Below are 20,175 nucleotides of genomic sequence, written 5' to 3'. Positions count from 1 at the left end.
ATAGAACTAGGAGGAATTTCAGGAGCCTTCTACAAGGTCAGCCACCAGGGAGGGCCCTGATTTGTCTCCTCCGACTTGGTGGTTGTACAGATGTAGCATCTGAGGCTCAGAGAGAGAGGGCAAGACACGCATGTTCAGTCACACAGTGAACTGAAGTTTAGATCCAGGGCCTAGGTCATGCAGGCTGGCAAGTCTCTCCCGGATGGGGTCTGTGGCCAGGGCTGCCAGGCTGGGGATGGCAGGGGTGAGAGGGGGCGTTTGGGGAAGGTGGTGACTTGGGGGGCAGAGGACACACCTTTTATTTTCCTTCTCCACTAGATGCCAGGCATCTAATGGGCTCCCCTCATTGCCCGACAGCATGGAGCTGCTGCTTCCAGAGAGCCCTCTGGTTTCTGGGCTGTCTTTTCAGAAAATTGGAGTAAGGGGCCACAGCCCTTCCTTCCCTGGCTGTGTGACATCCAGAAGTTTCCTTCACTTCTCTGAGCCCATGGTTTTCAACCAAGGAGCATTTGTGGGAGGAGCTAGTGAGGCCTTGGGAGTCCTAAGCAGCTGCGTAGATCATGGGATATTTTTGGCTAGTAATTAGGGTGGTGACAGTGACTCCTCACTTGTCCTTCAAAACCTCGCTCAAGGGTCTCCCCTGCTGAAGACTCTTCCCCTGGGGCTGTACCCCTGGGCTGACACCCCTTCCACCCGTTATCTCCCACTAGTCTGAGTTACCACGACTTGGACCAGGTCTTATCTCCTGCTGGGGCTAGTGAAGACTTGGAGGGTAAGCTTCCTGTCCTGAGCTCCTTTTGTGTCATTCTTCCCGCTCCCCCAAAGAGTGAGCAGAGCAAGGTCCAGGAAGACAGCAGTTGCTCAAGACTTATTTGGTGAAGGATTTGTCAACAAACATAATGACAACTGCTTTGGGCGAGACCCTGGGCTGGACTGCAGTGGGTGGAGAAACACAGACCCAAGGAGGTCGCTGCCCTTGGGAAACCACAGTTGTGGAAACAAATGCCCTACAGAGTGAAGGAGAGAGACCTGGGCAGAATGAAAAGAAAGTCACGGAGGACTGCACAAGTCAGGTTCACTGCACAAGGTGTCAGGGGGCATGAGAGCAAGGCATCAAGTCTGGCTTGCCCTCCACTCACCAAGTCCTGTTCCTGTTCCTTCCTAGTCCTGCCCACCTAGGAAAGGAAGACTACTCTCTCTCTCTCTCTTTTTTTCATTTTGGCCCAGCCAGACAACATGCAGGATCCTAGTTCCCTGACCAGGGATGGAACCCATGACCCCTGCAGTGGAAGTGCAGAGTCTTAACCACTGGATCCATTGTTCCAGCGGTCCATTGTTCTCTATTTTGAATTAAGACACTATCCACTTTGCAAGGTGTGCCCTGGGAGTGGAGGTCCCCACTATCTATCTTGTCACAATACTGGAGCCCCAGGAGGACAGAGCCTGTGTCTATGCAGTTTCCTTTTGGATCCCCCGCCCATGGTTTGTGTTCAGAAGGGGTGGCTGAATGCATTGTTGTTTTTCAGTCTCAAAGTAGTGTCCAACTCTTTGCAACTCTGTGAACTGTAGCACACCAGGCTTCCCTGTCCCTCACTGTCTCCCGGAGTTTACTCAAACTCATGTCCACTGAGTCAGTGATGCCATCGAACCATCTCATCTCTGTTGCCCCCTCCTCCTCTTGCCCTCAATCTATCCCAGCATCAGGGTCTTTTCCACTGAGTCCAATGAGTTGAATGCATGCATGAACAACATGTGTCCCCAGATGAAGACCCAACAAAACTCAAGACTGGGGCCCTGGCCCCAGCTCCGGGTCTAAGGGTAGCGCCCCAAGTTCTAGCAATATGAAAGAGAAATAGCTCCTCCTAGTCTCCCAGGCCTTCTCTAGACAAGGAGGGTGGGAGCCACGGTCCCTGGTAGGAGAAGTGGGGTTATGCTCTCACTGAATCAGCCCCAGGCTGGAGTCGAGGCCGATGATCAGGGCTCCAGATAGTGACAGAGGCACAGAGGGGTTGAGGGACAGGACAGATCAGTGTTTAGGGAATTTGCAGATGTGGGTCCTGACAGGTGTGTGTGTTGGGGGAGGGGTGGGTGGGTGCGAGTCCCCCAGAAAGTAGGTGGTGGGCAAAGGCAGAGGTGGGTGGAATCTGTTCAGAACAAGAAGGCAGGACCCCTAGTTTGCGGTGGGGGGTGGGGTGGCGGGGGAAGGTGGTTGGGGACTTGGCCCAAAGGTGAGGCCTCCCTCAGAAGAAGCACTCAGGAGGTAGAAAACTGGTTTTGGGGTGAGCCCCCCTTCTCACCAGGAAGGATGTTGCTGCAGAGCAGGAGCCAGGGAAGGAGTGATGGCCAAAGGGCCGGGTGAGAGGGAGGGGGTGGCAGGGCGTCCTCTAAGAATCCGGGAGCTGAAAGCTTGGAGCCATGGTAGGTGCTTGAGCAAGGGTGGTCTTGCAACGGTGCTGCGGGGCGCTGGGTGGAGCGGAGTTAGTTGGGAGCATCAGAGAGCCGCGCGGGCTGCGGGGTGCTGTCAGTCCGGGCGGGCGGCCCGAGCGGGGCTGGGCCGGGAGCGCGCGCGAGTTCTCCGCATCGGCCGCCGGAGGGGCGTGGCCGGGCACGTGTCCTCGGGCCACCCCCTCGGCCACGTGACCGCCGAGGGCAGGGTCGCGGCGGGACCCGGGGCCCGGGCCGCGCAGACCCACAGGCAGCGGGCAGGACTGACAGGCGGCGGGGCAGCCCGGCGGGCCCCGGGCGGAGTCGGCGGCGGGCGGGGACGGCGCGAGGAGCTAGCGGGGAGATCGCCGCGGCGGCGCAGGGAACCGACGCCCGGCGGGCCCCCAGGCGCCGGGATGTGGAGCGGGTAGGTCCCCGCTGGGTTGGGCCGCGGCTGCCTCCGGGGGTGGGACAGTGAGGGAGGGGGGCGTCCCTCCCGAGTGGGCGACCCTGACCGGGAGCTGCTCTGCCCGCGACTGGGGATGGAAGGACACCCGGCCTGGAGCGATCAGGGGGTTTCTCTGCGGGGCAGGGAGTGTGAAGGGTGGGCTGCAGACCGTCCCGAAGTGACAGCACCAACTCCTCAGAGCTTATCGGGAGCGCAAGTGAGATTGGGGGAAGGGAGTGGGCGGCGGAATGCAAGCCGGACTAAGCCTGGGAAAAGACCTAGGAAGGACGCCCCCCAGGCTGGGTGAACCCTTGAAACACAGTGCATTTGGGAAGCGGGGGACTGGGTCTGTGTTAAGTTGGCTTTCAAGCTGGTGAACCTCCGTCTGGGGCTCCTGGAGCATGCTGGGCTCAGAGGTGTGGGGTGGGACCTGCTTGCAGGCTGGCAGCCGGCAGCACGGACTCTGGGCCCTGGGCAGTGGCTCTGGTACCCATATCTGTTCACTGATGCTCAAGGGTCCCTGGGTGACCTGATGTGGGATCCCTTCCCTGTATGTGCAGAAAGGCTGCAGTCTTCTCACTAAGTGGGGTAAACACTTCTTGTTCCTCATGAGCCTGGAGAGACCAGGTCCTGGCCAAGATGTGGCCAGAGGGGGGTTTAGGGGGTGGTGGGTGGTATTCCTGCGTGGAACCAGCCAGATGGGTGGTCCCAGGACAGAGCTCCTCCCAACTGCAGCTGGGGAGTGAGGGAAGCCCCAGAGGAGAGGCGGTGGGCTGGGAGTTTGATGCAGGCTGGATCCACTTTACTCCATGGCACCTAGCAAAGCTGGAGCTGAGATGCTAGGGGAGGAATGGGGGGAGGAGGGGAGTCATTTCCAGCAAGGGGCTCCGAGAGGATGGGCTCCCAGTAGGGATGAGGTGTAGAGAGGCGTGAGAACTCTTAAAGGGAGAGAGTTAGGCAGAGCGTGGATTCTTTTGGAATTGTGCCCTGGGGGAAGGAGACTGAGCTTAGGGAGAAGGAGGTTGAGGTGGGCTGGTGACAGCTAGAGAGGTTACAGTGATCCTGCCGGGGTTTAACCATGTTTGAAGAGCTTGGGTGGAGGGAGCTCGTGACCCCTTGCGTTGGCTACACCCAGGCACACACGCAGCCACCGAGTTGTTGTGTGATCCTGAGCATATGGCCTCACTTCTCTGAGCCTCTAGGTTGTGTGGTGGGACTGATCCAGGCCCAGAGTGTGTCCTTTCCTGCAGGCATCCAGGCTGGGCCTGCCGAACAAGTCTGGGACCTCTCAGTAGATGGATACTCATTTTAAAGACAGAATCAGAGTCCCAGGACCCTCTGGATGGACCAGGCTTTTCCAGCTGATCCTCACTTGATGCTCAGCGTGGCTCACTTGGATTCCCCAGGGCTTAGCTGGGTGCAGAGCACATACTAGGTGCTTCATAGATGCAGACGGAAAGCATGAGACAGAATGAGGCATTTGGGGATCGAGAGGCAGAGTTTGGGGGTCACCGTGAGCACTGTCTTCTCATGGACCCTTCACTCGGGCATTGGAGGCAAGGACTGAAGGATCAGGAGCCAAGCTACCAGCACCCACTGGGGGCCTGCTGTCCTGGGAGATCACAGACCCCAGCAGCAGTGGAGAGGGGTACTGCTCGGGCCATGCTTGTCCAGGTAACTGATTGAGCCGCTGTGACAATTCTGGGCAAGTACCTACCTGGGATCCTTCCTCCTAGAGGGGGGCGGGTGGTGGTGAGGAGTCGATGACCCTGGCTAAGCCACTGATGTCTCTGGGGCTTGGTTTCCCCAATCTTGAAGACAACTGAGGTGCATGTCTTGGGTGACTGCTCTGTTAATGGCCACGTCATGGTGCCAGTTCACCTTCTTGGCCCTGGACCCAGGACCGCTCCCCCAGGGTGGGTGGCAGTGACAGGACTCTACAGGAGCTCGAGTGGACCCTCTTCCTTAGGACTCCTTGAGTGTGGGCCCTGAACTCAGAACTCAGAGGCGGCTCCCCTGAAACAGCTGCTGTCCCCCTCCCCCAAGAGTCCCATGCCCATAGTCTTGGATGCCTAGCCAGCTCCGAGGTGATGGGGTGAGGATGGTGACTGGGGTACTTCTGCTGCTGACACAGCGCTAGGCACTTGAGACTTGGTCACCAGAGGCCAGAGTTAGGGTTCTGGGCTAGTTTCCTGCCACTAAGTGGCCACGTGGGTGTAGCCCCTCAGTTTCCCCATCTGCCAGATGGGGGTAATCATACCCATCCCTGGGGGAGGACAGGCTCTGATGCACTGCCCAGGAATGAGAGAGACCACCCCAGCCTCCCAGGGATGGGGGACCGTGTCTTTGCTGCAGGCCTATAGATGGGCTGTGTGATCTTGAGAAAGTCACCTAACTGCTCTGGGGCTTGGCTACCCTAAGGGGATTGGATCTGTGAGGTCCTGCTTTAAGGTGTCACAGGGAGCTCTGGGCTCTGAAATGGCATCAGGGGATCCAGGAGTAAGCCTGGATGGCCTAGGGGATCCAGGGTCGAGAGCAGGTGGAAAGGGTACAACCGTCTCTGTCACCTCCTCCTGGAAGCCCTCCATGATTTACCTACCTCCCCCCTCAACAGGTGGAGATAGCTTTCCTGCCGTTAATCAGCCCACACCAGTCTGTGGGGCTCAGATGCTCAAGAGAGTCCTGCTTGTCCTAGACTGTCCTCACATCTGCACGGGATTTGTGCCCAACAGGGTGGGGGAAGGGAAGCAAAATGAATTCAGCTGTGATGAGAAGGGGGTGTGGTGATGTTGCTGCCAGAATCTGTGCCGATTGCGTGAGGGCGGGCTGGTGGCGTGCCCGGCACATAATAGGTGCTCATATATATGCATCGTGTCTTTGAGGTCTTGGGGTATCCGTTTCCTCTAGGACCAGACAGGCAAGTGTGCGGCACGTGCTGTGTGCCCTGCTCTGCCCCAGTCGTCGAGGGAGCCCTCCATCCTCTCAGGCCTTTGCCGGCTCCCAATGGAGACATCCAGGCTGGGCTGGGCAGGCAGTCCTAGAGCTGTGGCTGGGAGAGGCTTGGCCTGGCCTACCTGCCTCCGGTGTTCGGAGCTCCCTGCTGACCATCCCAAAGCTGCCCCTGCCCTCCTCCTCCCTCCTGCTCCCTACCAGGTACACACCTGCTCCCCCCTTCCCAGAGTGGTCCGGGCCCACCCTCTCCTACCCCAGGGGTCCCGCTTGCCTCAGTTCTCCGCATTCCTCTGTTCCCATCTATGACACTGTGTTCTCGATTCTTCTGCAGCCCTCCGGTCCTGGCCCTCAGCTCCTCTGCCACTCATCCCCTCATCCAGGCTCAGGGCTGCAGCTGCTTCCTCTGGGCTGGTGCCTCCCCTCAGCCACCACTTCCCAAATGCCTCAGCAACCCCCCTTTCCTTCCCTGAAAGACCCCCTCCCAGTTCCTCATTCCTGTCCTGGGCACTACTGTTGTCATTCACCTCATCCTTGGTGTTTAATTATATTAATTACTGTTAACTTTTGTGGTCCCCCTTTCCAGCCCCTGGGCCGCCACTGATTTCCTCCCCACCCCCCAGAAGTCTTTCGTCTCTCTGTGTCCCCCTCTGCATGTCCCCTCTTAGCCTGCAGCCTGCCTGGCTAGAACAGCAGCCTTGGGTGGAACCCCCTACCACTACCACCATCCCCAGCACCACTCGGGCACTGGCTCCAACTTCCTCAAAACCCCGTCTGCATCCTGCCTCACTTCTCCGAAACCACCATTCATCCCCTTTCCTCCCGTCCTGACTCTTCTGGGTGACAGTTCACATGACGCATTGGTGCCTGGGCTCTGGGTTCAGTTCCCCCGTTGCCACTTCCTTGCTGTGTGTGTTCAGCCAGCTCGCCGTCCCTCTCTGAACCTCGGGTACCTCGTCGTTCACCTGAACTGGGGAGAGCCTCTCGCCGTGGCAGCATCGTAAGTTCACACGTGGAGACACGGAGTAGTGGGCTGGCGTGGACATGAGCAGGAGCTTGGGAATCTGATCTGGGTCTGGAGCTGAAGACTTGGCCAGTACATGAGACCTTTCCTGGGGCCCCCTGGGCCCCTGACGGGAGTCACTTGGCTGTCAGCCTTAGTGTCCTCAGAGCGTGCTTCCTAACCGGGCCGCTGTTCCCTGGGTCGGGATTGCTGCAGACCAGAGATGCTGCAGCCACCCTAGATCCTGGGCTTGGTGGTCCCAGGCAGAAGGCAAGGGTCCCAACTCTCTCCCTCCCCTGGTTTTCAGCACTTGCCTTGCTGGCTCCTCCCCTGCTTGTTTAAATGAACCCATTGTGCCCTGTTAGTCTTTAACTCACAGAGGTGACCTGGGCACTGGTGGGCAGAGAGGGGGAGGGCAGAAGGACTGCATGGCAGGCTGGCCCGGTGGGGCTTGCTGGGTGACTGGGGACCATAGCCTCTAGGTTGCTCCTCATTTGGCCATTTTTTTTTCTGGTTGGGGATGAAAGCCCTGCTGGCCCGCCTAGGGGTGGCCTGGGGGCTGAGGATTGCAGTTACTGCTCTCTACCTTCCCGCCCCCACTGCCTGTATGCTTCCTGGGGAAGTGACCCAGCAGGGCCTTTCCTGTATGAACTCCCCGGGCTCTAGGCTGCGAAGCTGGGTTGGGGATGGGGGATGTTGGCCGCCCCCACCTACCCCTGACCTTGACTCATTATCTCCCTCTCCCCAGAGCAGATCCCTTCCCAGTGGCCCTTGCGGCGTGTCCTGGACACTGAACTCTGTTTCTGCAGGAATGGGGGCTGAGAAGGTTTGAGGAGAAGGCCGTGGACCTGGACTGGGGGCAGAGAGGCAGGGCAAAAGGACTTAAGTGGTAACCCGTGCCATCCAAGGAGTGAGCTCCCCACCCCACAGGGGCTCGCACCCAAGTTTTTGGCCTTCCCGTGCTGAAGTGTATGGATGATGGCGGGTTCTGGCTTGGGTAGACCCAAGGGACTTGGGGTCCCTCCTTCATCTGAACTTTGAATCACAGGAGCTGGCCTCTGGCCCCAAGTGTGAGGGGGAGGGTCTGCAGACTCCAAGGCAGGGTGGACCCCCTTCTCCTCCTGCTCCTGCACCCCTGGCCCAGGCACAGGGAAGTTGATGATCATGGCGTGGTCCTGCTATCCCCATGCTTTCTGCCATGAAGATTTACTCGTGGGCTTTTCCACTGGGGAGAGTGGGGTGGGTATACAGATGCTCTGTCTCAGGCCTCCCTGAGACACTCTTTCCTCTGGCTGCAAAATAGGGGCCCATCCCCCCAGAAGCAGGCCAAGTGAGCCCTTTAGGAAAATGCTGGGGGAGGGGGGCTTCTGGATACACCCCCAGCCCATGGCCAGAGACCCAGACCACACTGGTGGATGAAGTTCAGGCCTCGTGGGAGAGGCTGGTGGCCTGTGTCCCCTCCATCTCCATTGTCCATTCTCAGTTGTTTCTGACTCTGTGACCCTGTGGGTTATAGCCCACCAGGCTCCTCTGTCCATGGGGTTTCCCAGGCAAGAATACTGGAGTGGGTTGCCATTTCCTTCTCTTTGTCCCCTAGGCGGGGGGTATGGGCGTGGCAGGGTGATCCTTGCTGTGGGGCTAGGTGTCTTGAGACCTGAGATCATGCCCTGTGCCCTGTGCTGTCCCTACAAGTCACCCCCTGCCCTTGGCCTATCGTTCTTGCTCAATTCTATTGCAGTGGGCGGCCCTGAGGTGGGGTCCCCACCAAGCCTGAGTGATTATGGCCATCCTCTCAACCGAGGAAGTGGGGCTGGGCCCCAGGTCTCCAGGCTTCCCCCATGGGTGCATCCTCAAGGTCTGGGGTTTCAGGTGCAGGACACAGCCTGGGCGGGGATGGTGAGGATGGTGGGGTGCACGACTAATGTGGGTGCAGACAGCCCCACTATTTCCCTGGGGACATGGCCAGTGACTTCTTCACTAGATTCTCGGTGAGCCCCCTGCAGGTTTTAACCCCATCCCACAGGCAAGGAAGCAGGTTGAAAGAACTTCAGTGACTTTCCCAGGGGCTCGTGTGGACCCCTGGTCGGAGCCTGGCGTGGACCCGGCCATGCCCAACTAGCCTGTGCATTCAGCCACAGCTCCCCCAGTCCTGGACTCCCTTCTGGGAGGCAGTTTGGGTGAAAAATGGGTCAGCTCTCTGTCACAGCCAAGGTGGAGTCTCCTGGCTGCCTGGGGGCCCAGTGGCCCTTGATGCCCAAGCAGATGTGTGTTTCTGCCACCCACTCCCCACCCTCCTGTCCGCTGTGGCTGGACAGCTTTGGGCCTGGGCTGAAGACCTAGCTGTGTGTCCCACCAGTGCCCCCAACTAGCTGTGTGACCCTGGGCAAGTCCCATCACCTCTCTGAGCGTCCGTCCCACAACTGTAGAATGGGGACAATACAATGAATGCTATCGAGAGTTTTAAATGAGATAACATGGGCGGAGCACCCCCTGATAAGTCCCCTGGGTGCAGCTCCCGGCCTGGGGCCTCCATAGCACTGCCACAGCCCTTTTAAGCTTCCTGGACCCCCTTGCCAATGAGGACCGCCCCCACACACACACAAGGGTACTAGGAGAGACCCCATCTGGCATAAACACTGTTGATGGAGTGGCGGGTGTGCATTCCCACTTTATTCATCAAAGCCCCCTGTCCCTAGAAGGCAGGACCCGGAGCCAGGAACCTCAGAGCCAGTTCCAGCATATGGCAGGCCAGGCTGGGCAGCTGGAGGAGGCCATGTGGAGGGATGGGAACAGGCTCATTGCTAGGATCCCTGGGTGCCTGGTGTTCCTAAGGGGAAACTGAAGCTCGGGGGCTGCCTAGTGACTGTCCCAGGGTCCAGGGGACAGACCCCAGCCTCGCCTTACTTCTCTGCAGTCCTGAATTTTATGACCCCTGGGCCTTCCTCTCTCCTGTGTGGGCCCCTCTTGGCCTCCTTCCCCTGCACTTCCCCACTGCTATCAGCAGCCCAGCCCCCCCGCCTCAGCCCTGTCAGGGCCACTCAGAAGCTGCTGGCTCAGGCGCCGCCGGCTTGTGCTGAGTGAGCAAGCCCAGAGGTGCTGTCTTGGCATAAACCGCCAGTGTCGGGGCCTCTCCTTCCCTCCGTCCTCAGGGTCTTCTGCGAAGGGGCAGCGTGGAAGGCAGGGGAAGGGGGCTGCCGGGGTCAGAGGCCGGTGGCCCCCACCTCCCACTGCCTCTAGGGTCTTCAGCTTCAGAGAGAGGAGGGTCCTGAGGGCGGGGGTGGGGGCGAGCAGAGGGAGGGGCCTGTTTGCCTGAGTTCACAAGGCAGACCAAGCGGAGAGCTGGGAGTGCCCTCTACACCATCCAGAAGGCAGGAAGCAGGGCTGCTGTTCTCAGGCCGTTTGCACAATCTTCCTGTCTTGGTCCTGCCTACCCTGGCTGGATCCTTCCTCTATGGTCCACCCTAGATGGGACTGAATCTGCATAAAAGTTGTATGAGTGCTAGCAACGAAGGCAGTTCCCACTTAAAGGTCTTGTGTGCTGAGGCGGATCCATTCAGAGTGTCCCTTGGAGACTCAAGGAGATCCAGCCAGTCCATCCTGAAGGAAATCAGTCCTGAATATTCATTGGAAGGACTGATGCTGAAACTGAAACTCCAATACTTTGGCCACCTGATGCGAAGAACTGACTCATTGGAAAAGACCCTGATGCTGGGAAAGATTGAAGGCAGGAGGAGAAGGGGACGACAGAGGATGAGGTGGTTGGATGGCATCACCGACTTGATGGACACAAGTTTGAGCAAGCTCTGAGAGTTGGTGATGGACAGGGAGGCCTGGCATGCTGTCTTCCATGGGGTCGCAAAGAGTCAGACACGACTGAGCGACTGAACTGAACTGATGCATTCAGTGCCCTTGAGGTGGGGCCGTTGGGATTGGCCCAGTTTTGTAGGAGAAACTCAGGCTGTCAGCATGGAGGCATTTATAGTGTCTGCTGGGCAAACAAGTACTTGCTGTGTGCTGAGCACTTATGTGATCCTGGGCTGGAGGGGGTGGTTGATAAAGGTGAATGAGTCCTGTCCTTGTCCCCAGGAGACCCTATGCTTGGTCATTCTGCCCTTGTGACAACCCCAATGATGGCCCATTTTACAGATGGGGAGACTGAGGCCCAGGGTTGCAGGTGCATTGCCCACGGCTGGTCCCTGGGCTCAGTTCTCCAGGCCTCAGGACCCAACCCTGTATCTGCTCTTTGCCTTGCAGCCAGCCTCACCCAGACGAGGGCCACCCGCCACCCCTTGAAGCTGTCCCCGTACCCTGGAAGAGCGTGGGCCCCTGCAAAAGCCACAGGGAGTCCCTGGGAGGCCTACCAGAGACCCCTGCAGGGGAGGAGGCCCAAGGCGAGGAGGGCCCTGCAGCCACCCAGCTGGACGTGTCACGCCTGCGCAGCTCTTCCATGGAGATCCGAGAGAAGGGCTCGGAGTTCCTGAAGGAGGAGCTGCACAAAGCCCAGAAGGTGGGCACTGAGGGCGGGGTGAGACACAAGGTGGGGGTGGGGTGGGGGAGACAAGGGGCTGGCCTGGGAGCCGCGGGCTCTCACCCAACACCCAGAGATGTCACCCTCCTGTCAAGGCCACCTGCATGCCAGGCCTGTGCTGAGTGTGAGGGCAGGGCAGTTCCTGTGACTTTTAAATGACTTTTATAAGTCTTGACGTCCCTGAAAACCAGTCCCAAGCTCTAATGAACCTATAGCTAGGGTTCAAAGAGGAAGCAAGCTCGGGCCTCTAGGCCTGTGTGAGATGCCCCCTGGGCACGGCGCCTCGTTTCCCCAGGAGCTGAAGCTCAAGGATGAGGAGTGTGAGCGGCTGTCCAAGGTGCGGGAACAGCTGGAGCAGGAGCTGGAGGAGCTGACAGCCAGTCTGTTCGAGGTGCGGGCCCAGGGCACAGTGGGGAATGGGTCTGCTGGGCGTCCATTGTGCCCCCCAACTCACGCAGAGCCTGCCGTCTTCCCAGGAAGCCCACAAGATGGTGCGAGAAGCCAACATGAAGCAGGCAGCGTCAGAAAAGCAACTGAAGGAGGCCTGGGGCAAGGTGAGGCCCTCATCAGCCCGGACCCCCTGCCCAGCTCCCAGCCCTGCAAGCGCTGGCCTTCGAGACCTAATCGGACCCTGGCGTGGCCTGGAGGGCCGGCAGGGATGGGCCGACAGAGGCCCAGTAGGGAGGGCAGAGGTCTGAGACAATCCTGTTGAAATGTGCCGACTGGTATGGGAGCCCAGCGATCTGGGCCTCTAGGTGAGCTTCCAGTGGACCACGGAGACTTGCTGGAGGCTTCTCAGGGGCTGGGAAGATCCTGTTAGCCTGTAATTTCTTTTCCCTCCTCCCATACCCCCTTTACACAGCAGCAACATCAGCAACATCAGTCTGGCTGTTTGAGCCTGGACAAGTAGCTTTATCCCTTGGAACCTGTTTGCCCATCTGCAAAAGTGTGATGGCCAGGCTTGTTTCTGACTCCTGGGGACCCCCCAGTGGGAGGCCCAGCTGATTCCCAGACCCGTGCACCTCAAGAGTCCTGGTTTCGAGGATGACCTTCGCCAGGCTGTATCTCCTCTTTGAACCTCAGTTTCCCCATCTGTGGTGGCTCCGATGGTAAAGAATCTGCCTGTAATGCAGAAGACCTGGGTTCAGTCCCTGGGTCGGGAAGATGCCCTGGAGAAGGAAATGGCAACCCACTCCAGTATTCTTGCCTGGAGAATTTCATGGACAGGGGAGCCTGGCGGGCTACAGTCCATGGGGACGGGAAGAATCAGATACAACTGAGCAACTAACACTTTCACTTTACTTTCCCTATCTGTAAAATGGGTATCTCAGCCCCTACCTCAGAGGCTGTTCCAAGGGTCACTGGTGGGGTTAGGTGCTGGTCACAGTTCTGAGCTGGGGTAGGGCAGCTGGGATGGCGTCAGCCTTGGACTAACATTACGGCCATCTCATCCTGGCCAGATTGACATGCTGCAGGCAGAGGTGACAGCCTTGAAGACACTGGTCATCACGTCAACACCAGCCTCTCCCAACCGCGAGCTCCACCCACAGCTGCTCAGCCCCACCAAGGCCGGACCCCGCAAAGGCCACTTGCGCCATAAGAGCACCAGCAGCGCCCTCTGCCCCGCAGTGTGCCCTGTTGCGGGGCACATCCTCACCCCGGACAAGGAGGGCAAAGAGGTGAGGGGCGTTGGTCAGGCAGTGGTCGCGGTAAAGGGAGCCAGCGCCCCCTGTCAGGCAGACAGCAGTGCCCAGTGGGGACCCACCTGCCCCCCACCGTGGGACCAGGAGCCTGTCCTGCCCTCTCTGGGCTCTGTGTCCTCTGGTTGTGAGCGCCAAGTGAGTTCCCTGTGGTATGAGGTGTCTGACCCTCAGGAGGGCACAGGGGGTCTCTGTCCAGGTGGGACAGCGGCTGTGATGTCCTTGGTTGTGGGTCTTGGGCAAGCAGGGCCCTGTCAGCACCTTAGTCTCCTTGTGTAAATGCGGATTCCTGGGGCCACAGGAGCTCAGCTCAGGGCTGCACCCAGCGAACGCCCTGCATGCCCACGAGGACTGTAGTGGGATTCGGGTTCCTGGGGTCTCTGAGGCCCAGGTGGCCCCAGCTCCGTCCTGCCCCAGGCCTCCAGGGAGGAGGCCCAGGCCAAGCCTCTCCACCCACTTCTGAGCTCTCAGCTGCCGACTGGCCTCTAACGTCTCCTTCCTCTGTCTTTCTCTGTGCATCCGTCTGTCTGTCTGTCTTGCCGGCCCAGCCGGGGCTGCCTCCCCTCCTCTCCCTGCTCCTCTGCGTGGTCCCCAGCAAGGCGGCTCACCTCACCTACGAGCCGGCCTGGCAGCTCCCGCCTGGGGAGCTGCCCGTGGGCCTCACCTCTGCTACTTCCCTCTCCTTTTCCCGACAGGTAATGGCTCTGGAGAGGGGCCACCCCCCTCCCCACCCCCTCCCAGCGTCTCACTCTGCATGTGCCCCGGGGCAGCCGGCAAGTTGTACGTGTTCCCTTCTGTGTGCACACACCTGTGTGAGCCATGGGTCCCAGCTGGTCCCCACGTGTCCTGGTGGGTACCTGCAGGGTCACTCTTCAACTGTCCCTCCTCAAGGAGGCAGCGAGGGTCTTCGGGTTGAGACCCCAGAGTGAGTGAAAGTCGCTCAGTCATGTCTGACTTTTTGCAACCCCATGGGCTATACAGTCCATGGAATTCTCCAGGCCAGAATCACTGGAGTGGGTAGCCTTTCCCTTCTCCAGGGGGATCTTCCCAACCCAGGGATCGAACCCAGGTCTCCTGCAGTGTGGGCGGATTCTTTACCAGATGAGCCACAAGGGAAGCCCGAGACCCTGGGCCCACATCTAATTCTCTAGTGCCAGGAAACTAAAGACACACCCGGAAGTGAAACTTGGGAGTTTGAATCTCAATTCTGCAGTGCAAAATGAAGAGAAGAGTTCTCTAGGATTTGGCTCCCCTGCACGGCCTCAGGCCCAGCAGGCCCTGGGCTTCATCCTCCCTGGCTCCCCACCGACTTGGGCCCTGCCTGTCTCTGCCACGCTGGCCACCCCCTCAGTGCCCTGACCCCCCACCCGGCTCTCCCTGCCCCCACAGGTGGACACGACCCTGTTTGCAGAGTTCCAGGCCTGGAGGGAATCGCCCACCTTGGACAAGACCTCCCCGTTCCTGGAAAGGGTGTACCGGGAGGATGTGGGCCCCTGCCTGGACTTCACCATGCAGGAGGTGAGGCGGGCAGAGGGCGGCCTGCTGGAGGGCCCGGCCCCGTGTCCAGAGGCCAGCCCCTCATCTCCTCCTTCCACCTCCCCACTCCGCCGCAGCTCTCGGCCCTGGTCCGGGCTGCCGTGGAGGACAACACGCTCACCATCGAGCCCGTGGCTTCACAAACCCTGCCCGCGGTGAAGGTGGCCGCCGTCGACTGTGGTCACACCAAGTAAGCTTAGCGCCCTGCACCCTTCCTGCCCCCTGGGAAAGGCCCGTGTAGCTTTGGGCTGCCATCAAGGGGGTGGCCGGGGAGGGCTGAACCTCAGGGCTGCCTGCTGGGTCCTGCAGGGGGACCCCAGGATGGGCAGGGCCACCTGACCAGAGAGGGACAGTGGCTGCCCCCACGCAGGGCAAGGAGGCATCTGGCCGAGATGCTGCCTCTAGTCCTGGAGCTGGGGTCCCCCCTCCTGGCTGGCCTGACGTGCTTCCCTCTCCACTCCCTCTCTCCCGCAGTGGGTTCCGGGCCCCGATTGACACGTAAGTGATGTCATTTGTTGACACTACCTCCTGACAATGACCTAAGGGCCCTGGGATCTGGTCCTCCTTGCTTCTTAGCTGGCATTGGGCAGGGGCAGCGTCAGAGCTAAGCTGCCAGCGTGGAGCGAGGGCAGGCACTGGAGCCTGTGAGGGAGGCCCACAGTGGGAGCCTTGTCACGGAAGGGAACACTTGAGCCGCGTTTTGAAGGATGAATAAGTTTGCTAAGCAGGGAAGCGAGCTTCCCCTATGACTCAAGGGGGTTAAAGAATCTGCCTGCAATGCAGGAGATGTGAATTCAATCCCTGGGTCAGGAAGATCCCCAGGAGAAAGAGATGGTTACCCACTCCAGTATTCTTGCCTGGAGAATCCTGTGGACTGAGGAGCCTGGCAGGCTACAGGGTCAGATATATATGTAAAGAGTCAGATATAACTGAGCGCTAAGCATGTACGCATGCAAGCAGGGAAGGGCCTTTGAGACAGAGGTAACAGAATGAGTAAAGGTATGAGAAGCCGGAATATTAATGGAAAACACCATTGGGTGGATAGTCACAGAGTCGGGGCTCAGGCCACAGAGTACCTATGGGGCTAGTGTGTGAAGGACCTCAATGAGGTTTGGGCTTTAACACACTAAAGTCAGCATTTCACAGATCATCAATTAACATTGCCTGAAAAGAGGATTCCCTGTTCGGATCCTGGAGGCAGCAAAGGTTCTGCTAAGTCCTGCAGCCAAGGAGCCTATTTAACCTCCCTTTACTTGGATTCTCCATAACTATTTCCTGGGCAGTAGGGAATGGTAGGGGGCTAGATGTGGGTTTGGGGAGTAGCCCTTGGCTGTCACATGGAGAAGAAGGGTAGAGATGAGGCAGAGAGCTGTTGGAATGAGTGAAGGCATCCAGGTCAAAGGTCCTACTGGCAGGACCTAGGACTTGGTGACCTAAGTGGAGGAGAGAGAAGACTCCTGCTTAGTTGGAAGAAGGGGCGACTGGGTCTCAGGGTTCCAAGAAAGAAGGAGAGTGTGCATTTTTAGGGGCTGCAGAGGATGGAGCTTTGGTATACCTGGCCTGCGGTTGACTAAGCCCTCCTGTCCAACAGGGGTGAGGTGAGGGGGTCAGAGATGGGGTCCAGCTTGGCTTAAAAGTCTCATCCGGGGACTTCTGGGACTGCCCCCCCCCCCCACACCACCACCACTGCCGGCTGAGCTCCAGGCTCCTTGGGAAGCTGGGGCTAGGGGAGAGAATGCCAGTCTCCACTCTGATGTCTGTCTGCCCGCCTCTCCCTATGCCTTCTCTGGCCGCTGCTGCTTCCCTACGTGGACTGGGTGGGCGAGCCCCAGCCATCCCCACGGCCCCCCTCTGCTTTTTCCCAGTACATGTGCCCTGAGTGGGCTGGCCTGCGCCTGTCGTCACCGAATCCGGCTTGGGGACTCTGAGAGCCACTACTACATCTCACCGTCCTCCCGGGCCAGGGTGAGTCATCCAGTGGGAGAGTAACCGGGTTCCTTAGGGGCTCCCTGGGCTGGGACTCGGAACCCCAGGCTGCACAACCTACAATCTACAGATCGGGGCACAGGCTCAGAGAGGTGCGGAGACTGACTTGGGCCACACAGTCAAGCCAGGTGCGTTTGTTTGCTGCTGCTGTGTAACAAGTTACCATAAACTCAGTGGAGTATCTGTTTATTATCTCACAGACTCCCTGGGTCAGGAGTCCAGGCAAGCTTAGGGTCTTCTGCTCAGGGTCTCATGGGTTGCAGGCAGAGTGTCAGCTGCAGCTGCATCCTTTCTAGAGATCCAGGCCTTCTTCTGAGTTCATATGCTGTTGGCAAAAGCCAGTTCCTTGTGGTTGAAGGACTGAGGTACCTGTTTTCTTGCTTGTTGAAAAGTAATCATGGGAATGATACCCATCACCTCTGTCATTCAGTGTAACCTAATCAAGGGAGTGTGATTAGTGTGATTAATCACTCTAGTGACACTAGGGTTCAGGTGAAAGTTCCATGCTCCTGACCCCTGCTCTAGCCCCAGGCTTTGGAGAAAGAAGGTTCTGAGGCTTGTCTGACAGTCAGCCATGGGCACCGAGGGGCCTCCAGGAATCCCAGCTTCTGCCCTCACCTGCCGGGTGACCCAGGATGAGGTCACTGAGCTGGGATGAGGGTGGGATGGGTGGACCCCAGACAGTGAGGAAGACTGGGAAGAACAAAAGTGTGGAAAACGCTGAAGCTTGGTGTGAAGGTGACACAGTGTGGAAGGCCCTCTTGGAGCAGCCGTCTCCTCCCCTTGACCTTCTAGAGGTGCCTCACGGGACTAAAGTGGGCTGTTTGCCATCATCGGGCAGCAGGCTGACCGCCAGGGCAGCTCATCTGGTCCTGATGCCTCTGCCAGGCAGCCCAGCATGGGTGTCCTGGTGAATCCTCCCAGCGGCAAGCTGAGCTCCCAGTGCAGAGAGGAAGCTTGGACCTTAGAAAGGAAAAGGGGTGCATCCTGGGTCACTCAGCCTAGACCTCAGGTCTCCCCATCCTGGACCCAGTCTCTTTCTGCTGCAGCCTTCACCCTCTGCATCTGTGTCCAGAGTCTTGTTCAGTGGCCATGGGCTCCCTTTGTGCTTTCTTGGCCACACCCCATGGCTTGCAGGATCTTAGTTCCCCAACCAGGGATGGACCCACGCCCCCTGCAGTGGACACACTAAGTCTTAACCACTGGACCATCAGGGAAGTCTCCTCTTTGTTCTTTCTGATCCCAACCAGGAGATCCATACCAGACGCTCCCAGGCCTACAAAATTACATCTAGAACATTGGTTCTTCCAGGCCTGTGTGTCTGCTGTGTTGGCCAGAGCTGGAGTGGGAGAGGAGATGGGTGTGAAGTTTTAGGATGTGGTCCCCACCCTGAGGAGACCAAGGAGTGTGGAATCCATAGGAAGAAGAGAATTCTGTCCCCAAATCACGGTCCTGGGGAGAGAGGACCACTGCTCTCCTCCCCTCCCTACTCAGGAGTCCACTGGTGGAGCCCACTGGCCACAAGGCAACTCCATGGCCTGGGATTCGAGCTTCTCTGGCCCGCCCCACCCCATCCTGTACAGCCCTCCCGGGCGGCGCCTTGGCCACCCTGGGTTAAATCCCCTGACCTGGCCTCTCCCACCTCCCTGCCTTTGCCAGGGCCCCCAACCCAGAGCACCCACTCTGTCCTCTTGGCAAGGGCTCTTGTCTATTTGAGGGTCGAGCAGGAGCATCACCCCTCCCACAACTTTCTCCACTCCCCAGGCAGTGGGCACCCCCTGCCCCGACTTGATGTCCCTCCCCCAAAGCATTGGATATTCAGAAGAGCTGGTTGTGAGCGCAACTGCCAGCTGTCTTCCACCCTGTCTTAGGTTGGGTTCCCTAAAAGCAGAGCCCAAGATGGAGAGTGTGTGCAATTCTCAGGAGGTGAGGGAGGGAGGCAGAAGCAGGGACAGGCAAAGGTGAGGCCTCCGCTGGAGTCTGCCTTCATTGCCCTGCAGCCCAGAGTGGGTTCTACTCTGAGGCAAGGGCGTGGCTTTTTATACTCCACACGCCAGTCATTGGCCCAGGTTTGAGAGGGTACTGGGGTGCAGGGGGGTATTAGCAGCCAGCACCCTCAGCTGTGGGGAGGTGGAACCCCACCCTGGGGGAGGGGCCTGGGCTAGGCACCAACAGCACTCTCTCCAGGGTTTGAGTCTTTGTGACCAGGATCAGATCTGAGCCAACCCAGGGTCCCCAGTGCCCCACAGAGGGCCTAGCATGGCAAAGCTGGGGGTCTCAGGCCGGGATCCAGGGCAGCCAGGTGGGCAGCTTCTGATTCCTCATCTTTCCTGGCATCACGCACGGCACCTCCTAAGGACTGGATGCCCCGGGGCCTCCAGCATCCAGACCTAGCAAGCCCCTCAAGGGAGCCTGGATTCTTGGCAGCCTGCCGGGGTTTCATCTTCCATTTCAGCCGCTTCTTAGCTCCGTGGCCTCCGCAGTTGTTGTCGGGTCGTTCTCGCAGTCTCCACTCCCCCGACGTGTGGAATGGGAATGGTAGGCACGTCGGCCTCTTCGGATCCGCGTACTTGATTAGTTGCCGGCATCGTTTTTTATTAGGAATAATAGTGTTGCTCCTGTTAACTGTAACGTTAGAGCCCAGCGGTAATCTGACTCTGCCAGGACGTGGGACTTCCCAGTGTGGTCTCCGATCTTTCCTGGCTTTTGTGGCGGGGACCGAGAGGTTCACACCCTGTCCGTTCTGCCCACAGATCACGGCCGTGTGCAACTTCTTCACTTACATCCGCTACATCCAGCAAGGCCTGGTGCGGCAGGACGGTGAGCGCCCCCTAGTGGCCGATTGGGATGGCGCCCGGAGCGGCGGCGCGGGGTGGGGCGGGTCAGCGGTGGCCGGGGCCAACCCCAGCACTTTGCTGCCTCGTGGGGAGGACTCAGGGAGAGGGGAAGGTTGTGAATTAGCAAAGGGCTCCTCGGAGCGTCTGTTGCTACGCCCTGTGGAGAGAGGAAGAGCGGAAGGAGCCTCCTGGGAGTTGCTTCACCAGGAAAACCAGCAGGAGGCTCCTGCATACCTGGATCCTGCTGCTTTGTCTTGGGCAAAAACCTTTCCCAACCCCAGGGGCCTGAACGAACAGCATCCCTGTTACTGGCCTGGCTTCCGAGACCCTACACGGTGGGGCCTCCCCTGTGAATCAGCTCCCCGCTGCGTGGCCTCCAAGTGGTGGCTGAACAAGGGCTCGCCCACCTCCCTCTGTAGACCCTCCCCCACCCTTGCCTGACAAGTCCTCTGCCCACCTGCTGTGTCCCCTGCCCCCATTCTGCCAGGCCAGGGGATGGACCCTGCTCAGGGTGGCTGGAGAGCACTTGCAGCCTGTCTGAGTGTGTGACTGCGTGTGCGTGCATGTCCGTGTCAGGCTATGAAAGTGACCGTTGTCACCTTCAAGGCTCCCAGGTGATCAGCACTCAACAGTTTGCAGGACCTCAGAGAGGAGCCTCTAAGAGGTCCGGCCACTCACAGAGGTCATCTGTCCCGAAGGACTGGGGAGTCCTAGAGGTGCCTGCCAGCTGCTGTACCCAAAACCAGGGGGAAGGGCCAGGCCAT

At 59.0% G+C, this 20,175-nt stretch overlaps 1 protein-coding gene across 11 annotated transcripts in view; it reads left to right on the top strand.

Annotated features, from left to right (window-relative positions):
* RAB3IL1 (RAB3A interacting protein like 1) overlaps positions 1–20,175 on the top strand; it is a 47,683-nt gene that overhangs the window by 26,469 nt on the left and 1,039 nt on the right. Inside the window, exons 2-13 of one of the 11 annotated variants that reach the window (XM_070783058.1) lie at positions 11,079–11,331; positions 11,648–11,743; positions 11,829–11,906; positions 12,813–13,031; positions 13,601–13,747; positions 14,442–14,570; positions 14,666–14,778; positions 15,063–15,086; positions 16,115–16,186; positions 16,454–16,553; positions 19,328–19,394; positions 20,018–20,127. In XM_070783058.1, coding sequence (XP_070639159.1) covers positions 11,079–11,331; positions 11,648–11,743; positions 11,829–11,906; positions 12,813–13,031; positions 13,601–13,747; positions 14,442–14,570; positions 14,666–14,778; positions 15,063–15,086; positions 16,115–16,186; positions 16,454–16,553; positions 19,328–19,394; positions 20,018–20,127 — 1,408 coding nt within the window. Of the gene's footprint in view, positions 1–2,678; positions 2,852–11,078; positions 11,332–11,647; positions 11,744–11,828; positions 11,907–12,812; positions 13,032–13,600; positions 13,748–14,441; positions 14,571–14,665; positions 14,779–15,062; positions 15,087–16,114; positions 16,187–16,453; positions 16,554–19,327; positions 19,395–20,017; positions 20,128–20,175 lie in introns of those variants that run through there. The other 10 variants (XM_070783061.1, XM_070783063.1, XM_070783059.1 and 7 more) reach the window with 10 other exon arrangements.

The sequence above is a fragment of the Bos indicus genome, chromosome 29 (assembly GCF_029378745.1).
Source record: "Bos indicus isolate NIAB-ARS_2022 breed Sahiwal x Tharparkar chromosome 29, NIAB-ARS_B.indTharparkar_mat_pri_1.0, whole genome shotgun sequence".
Classification (NCBI taxonomy): domain Eukaryota; kingdom Metazoa; phylum Chordata; class Mammalia; order Artiodactyla; family Bovidae; genus Bos; species Bos indicus.
This window is presented reverse-complemented; position numbering and strand designations above follow the sequence as displayed.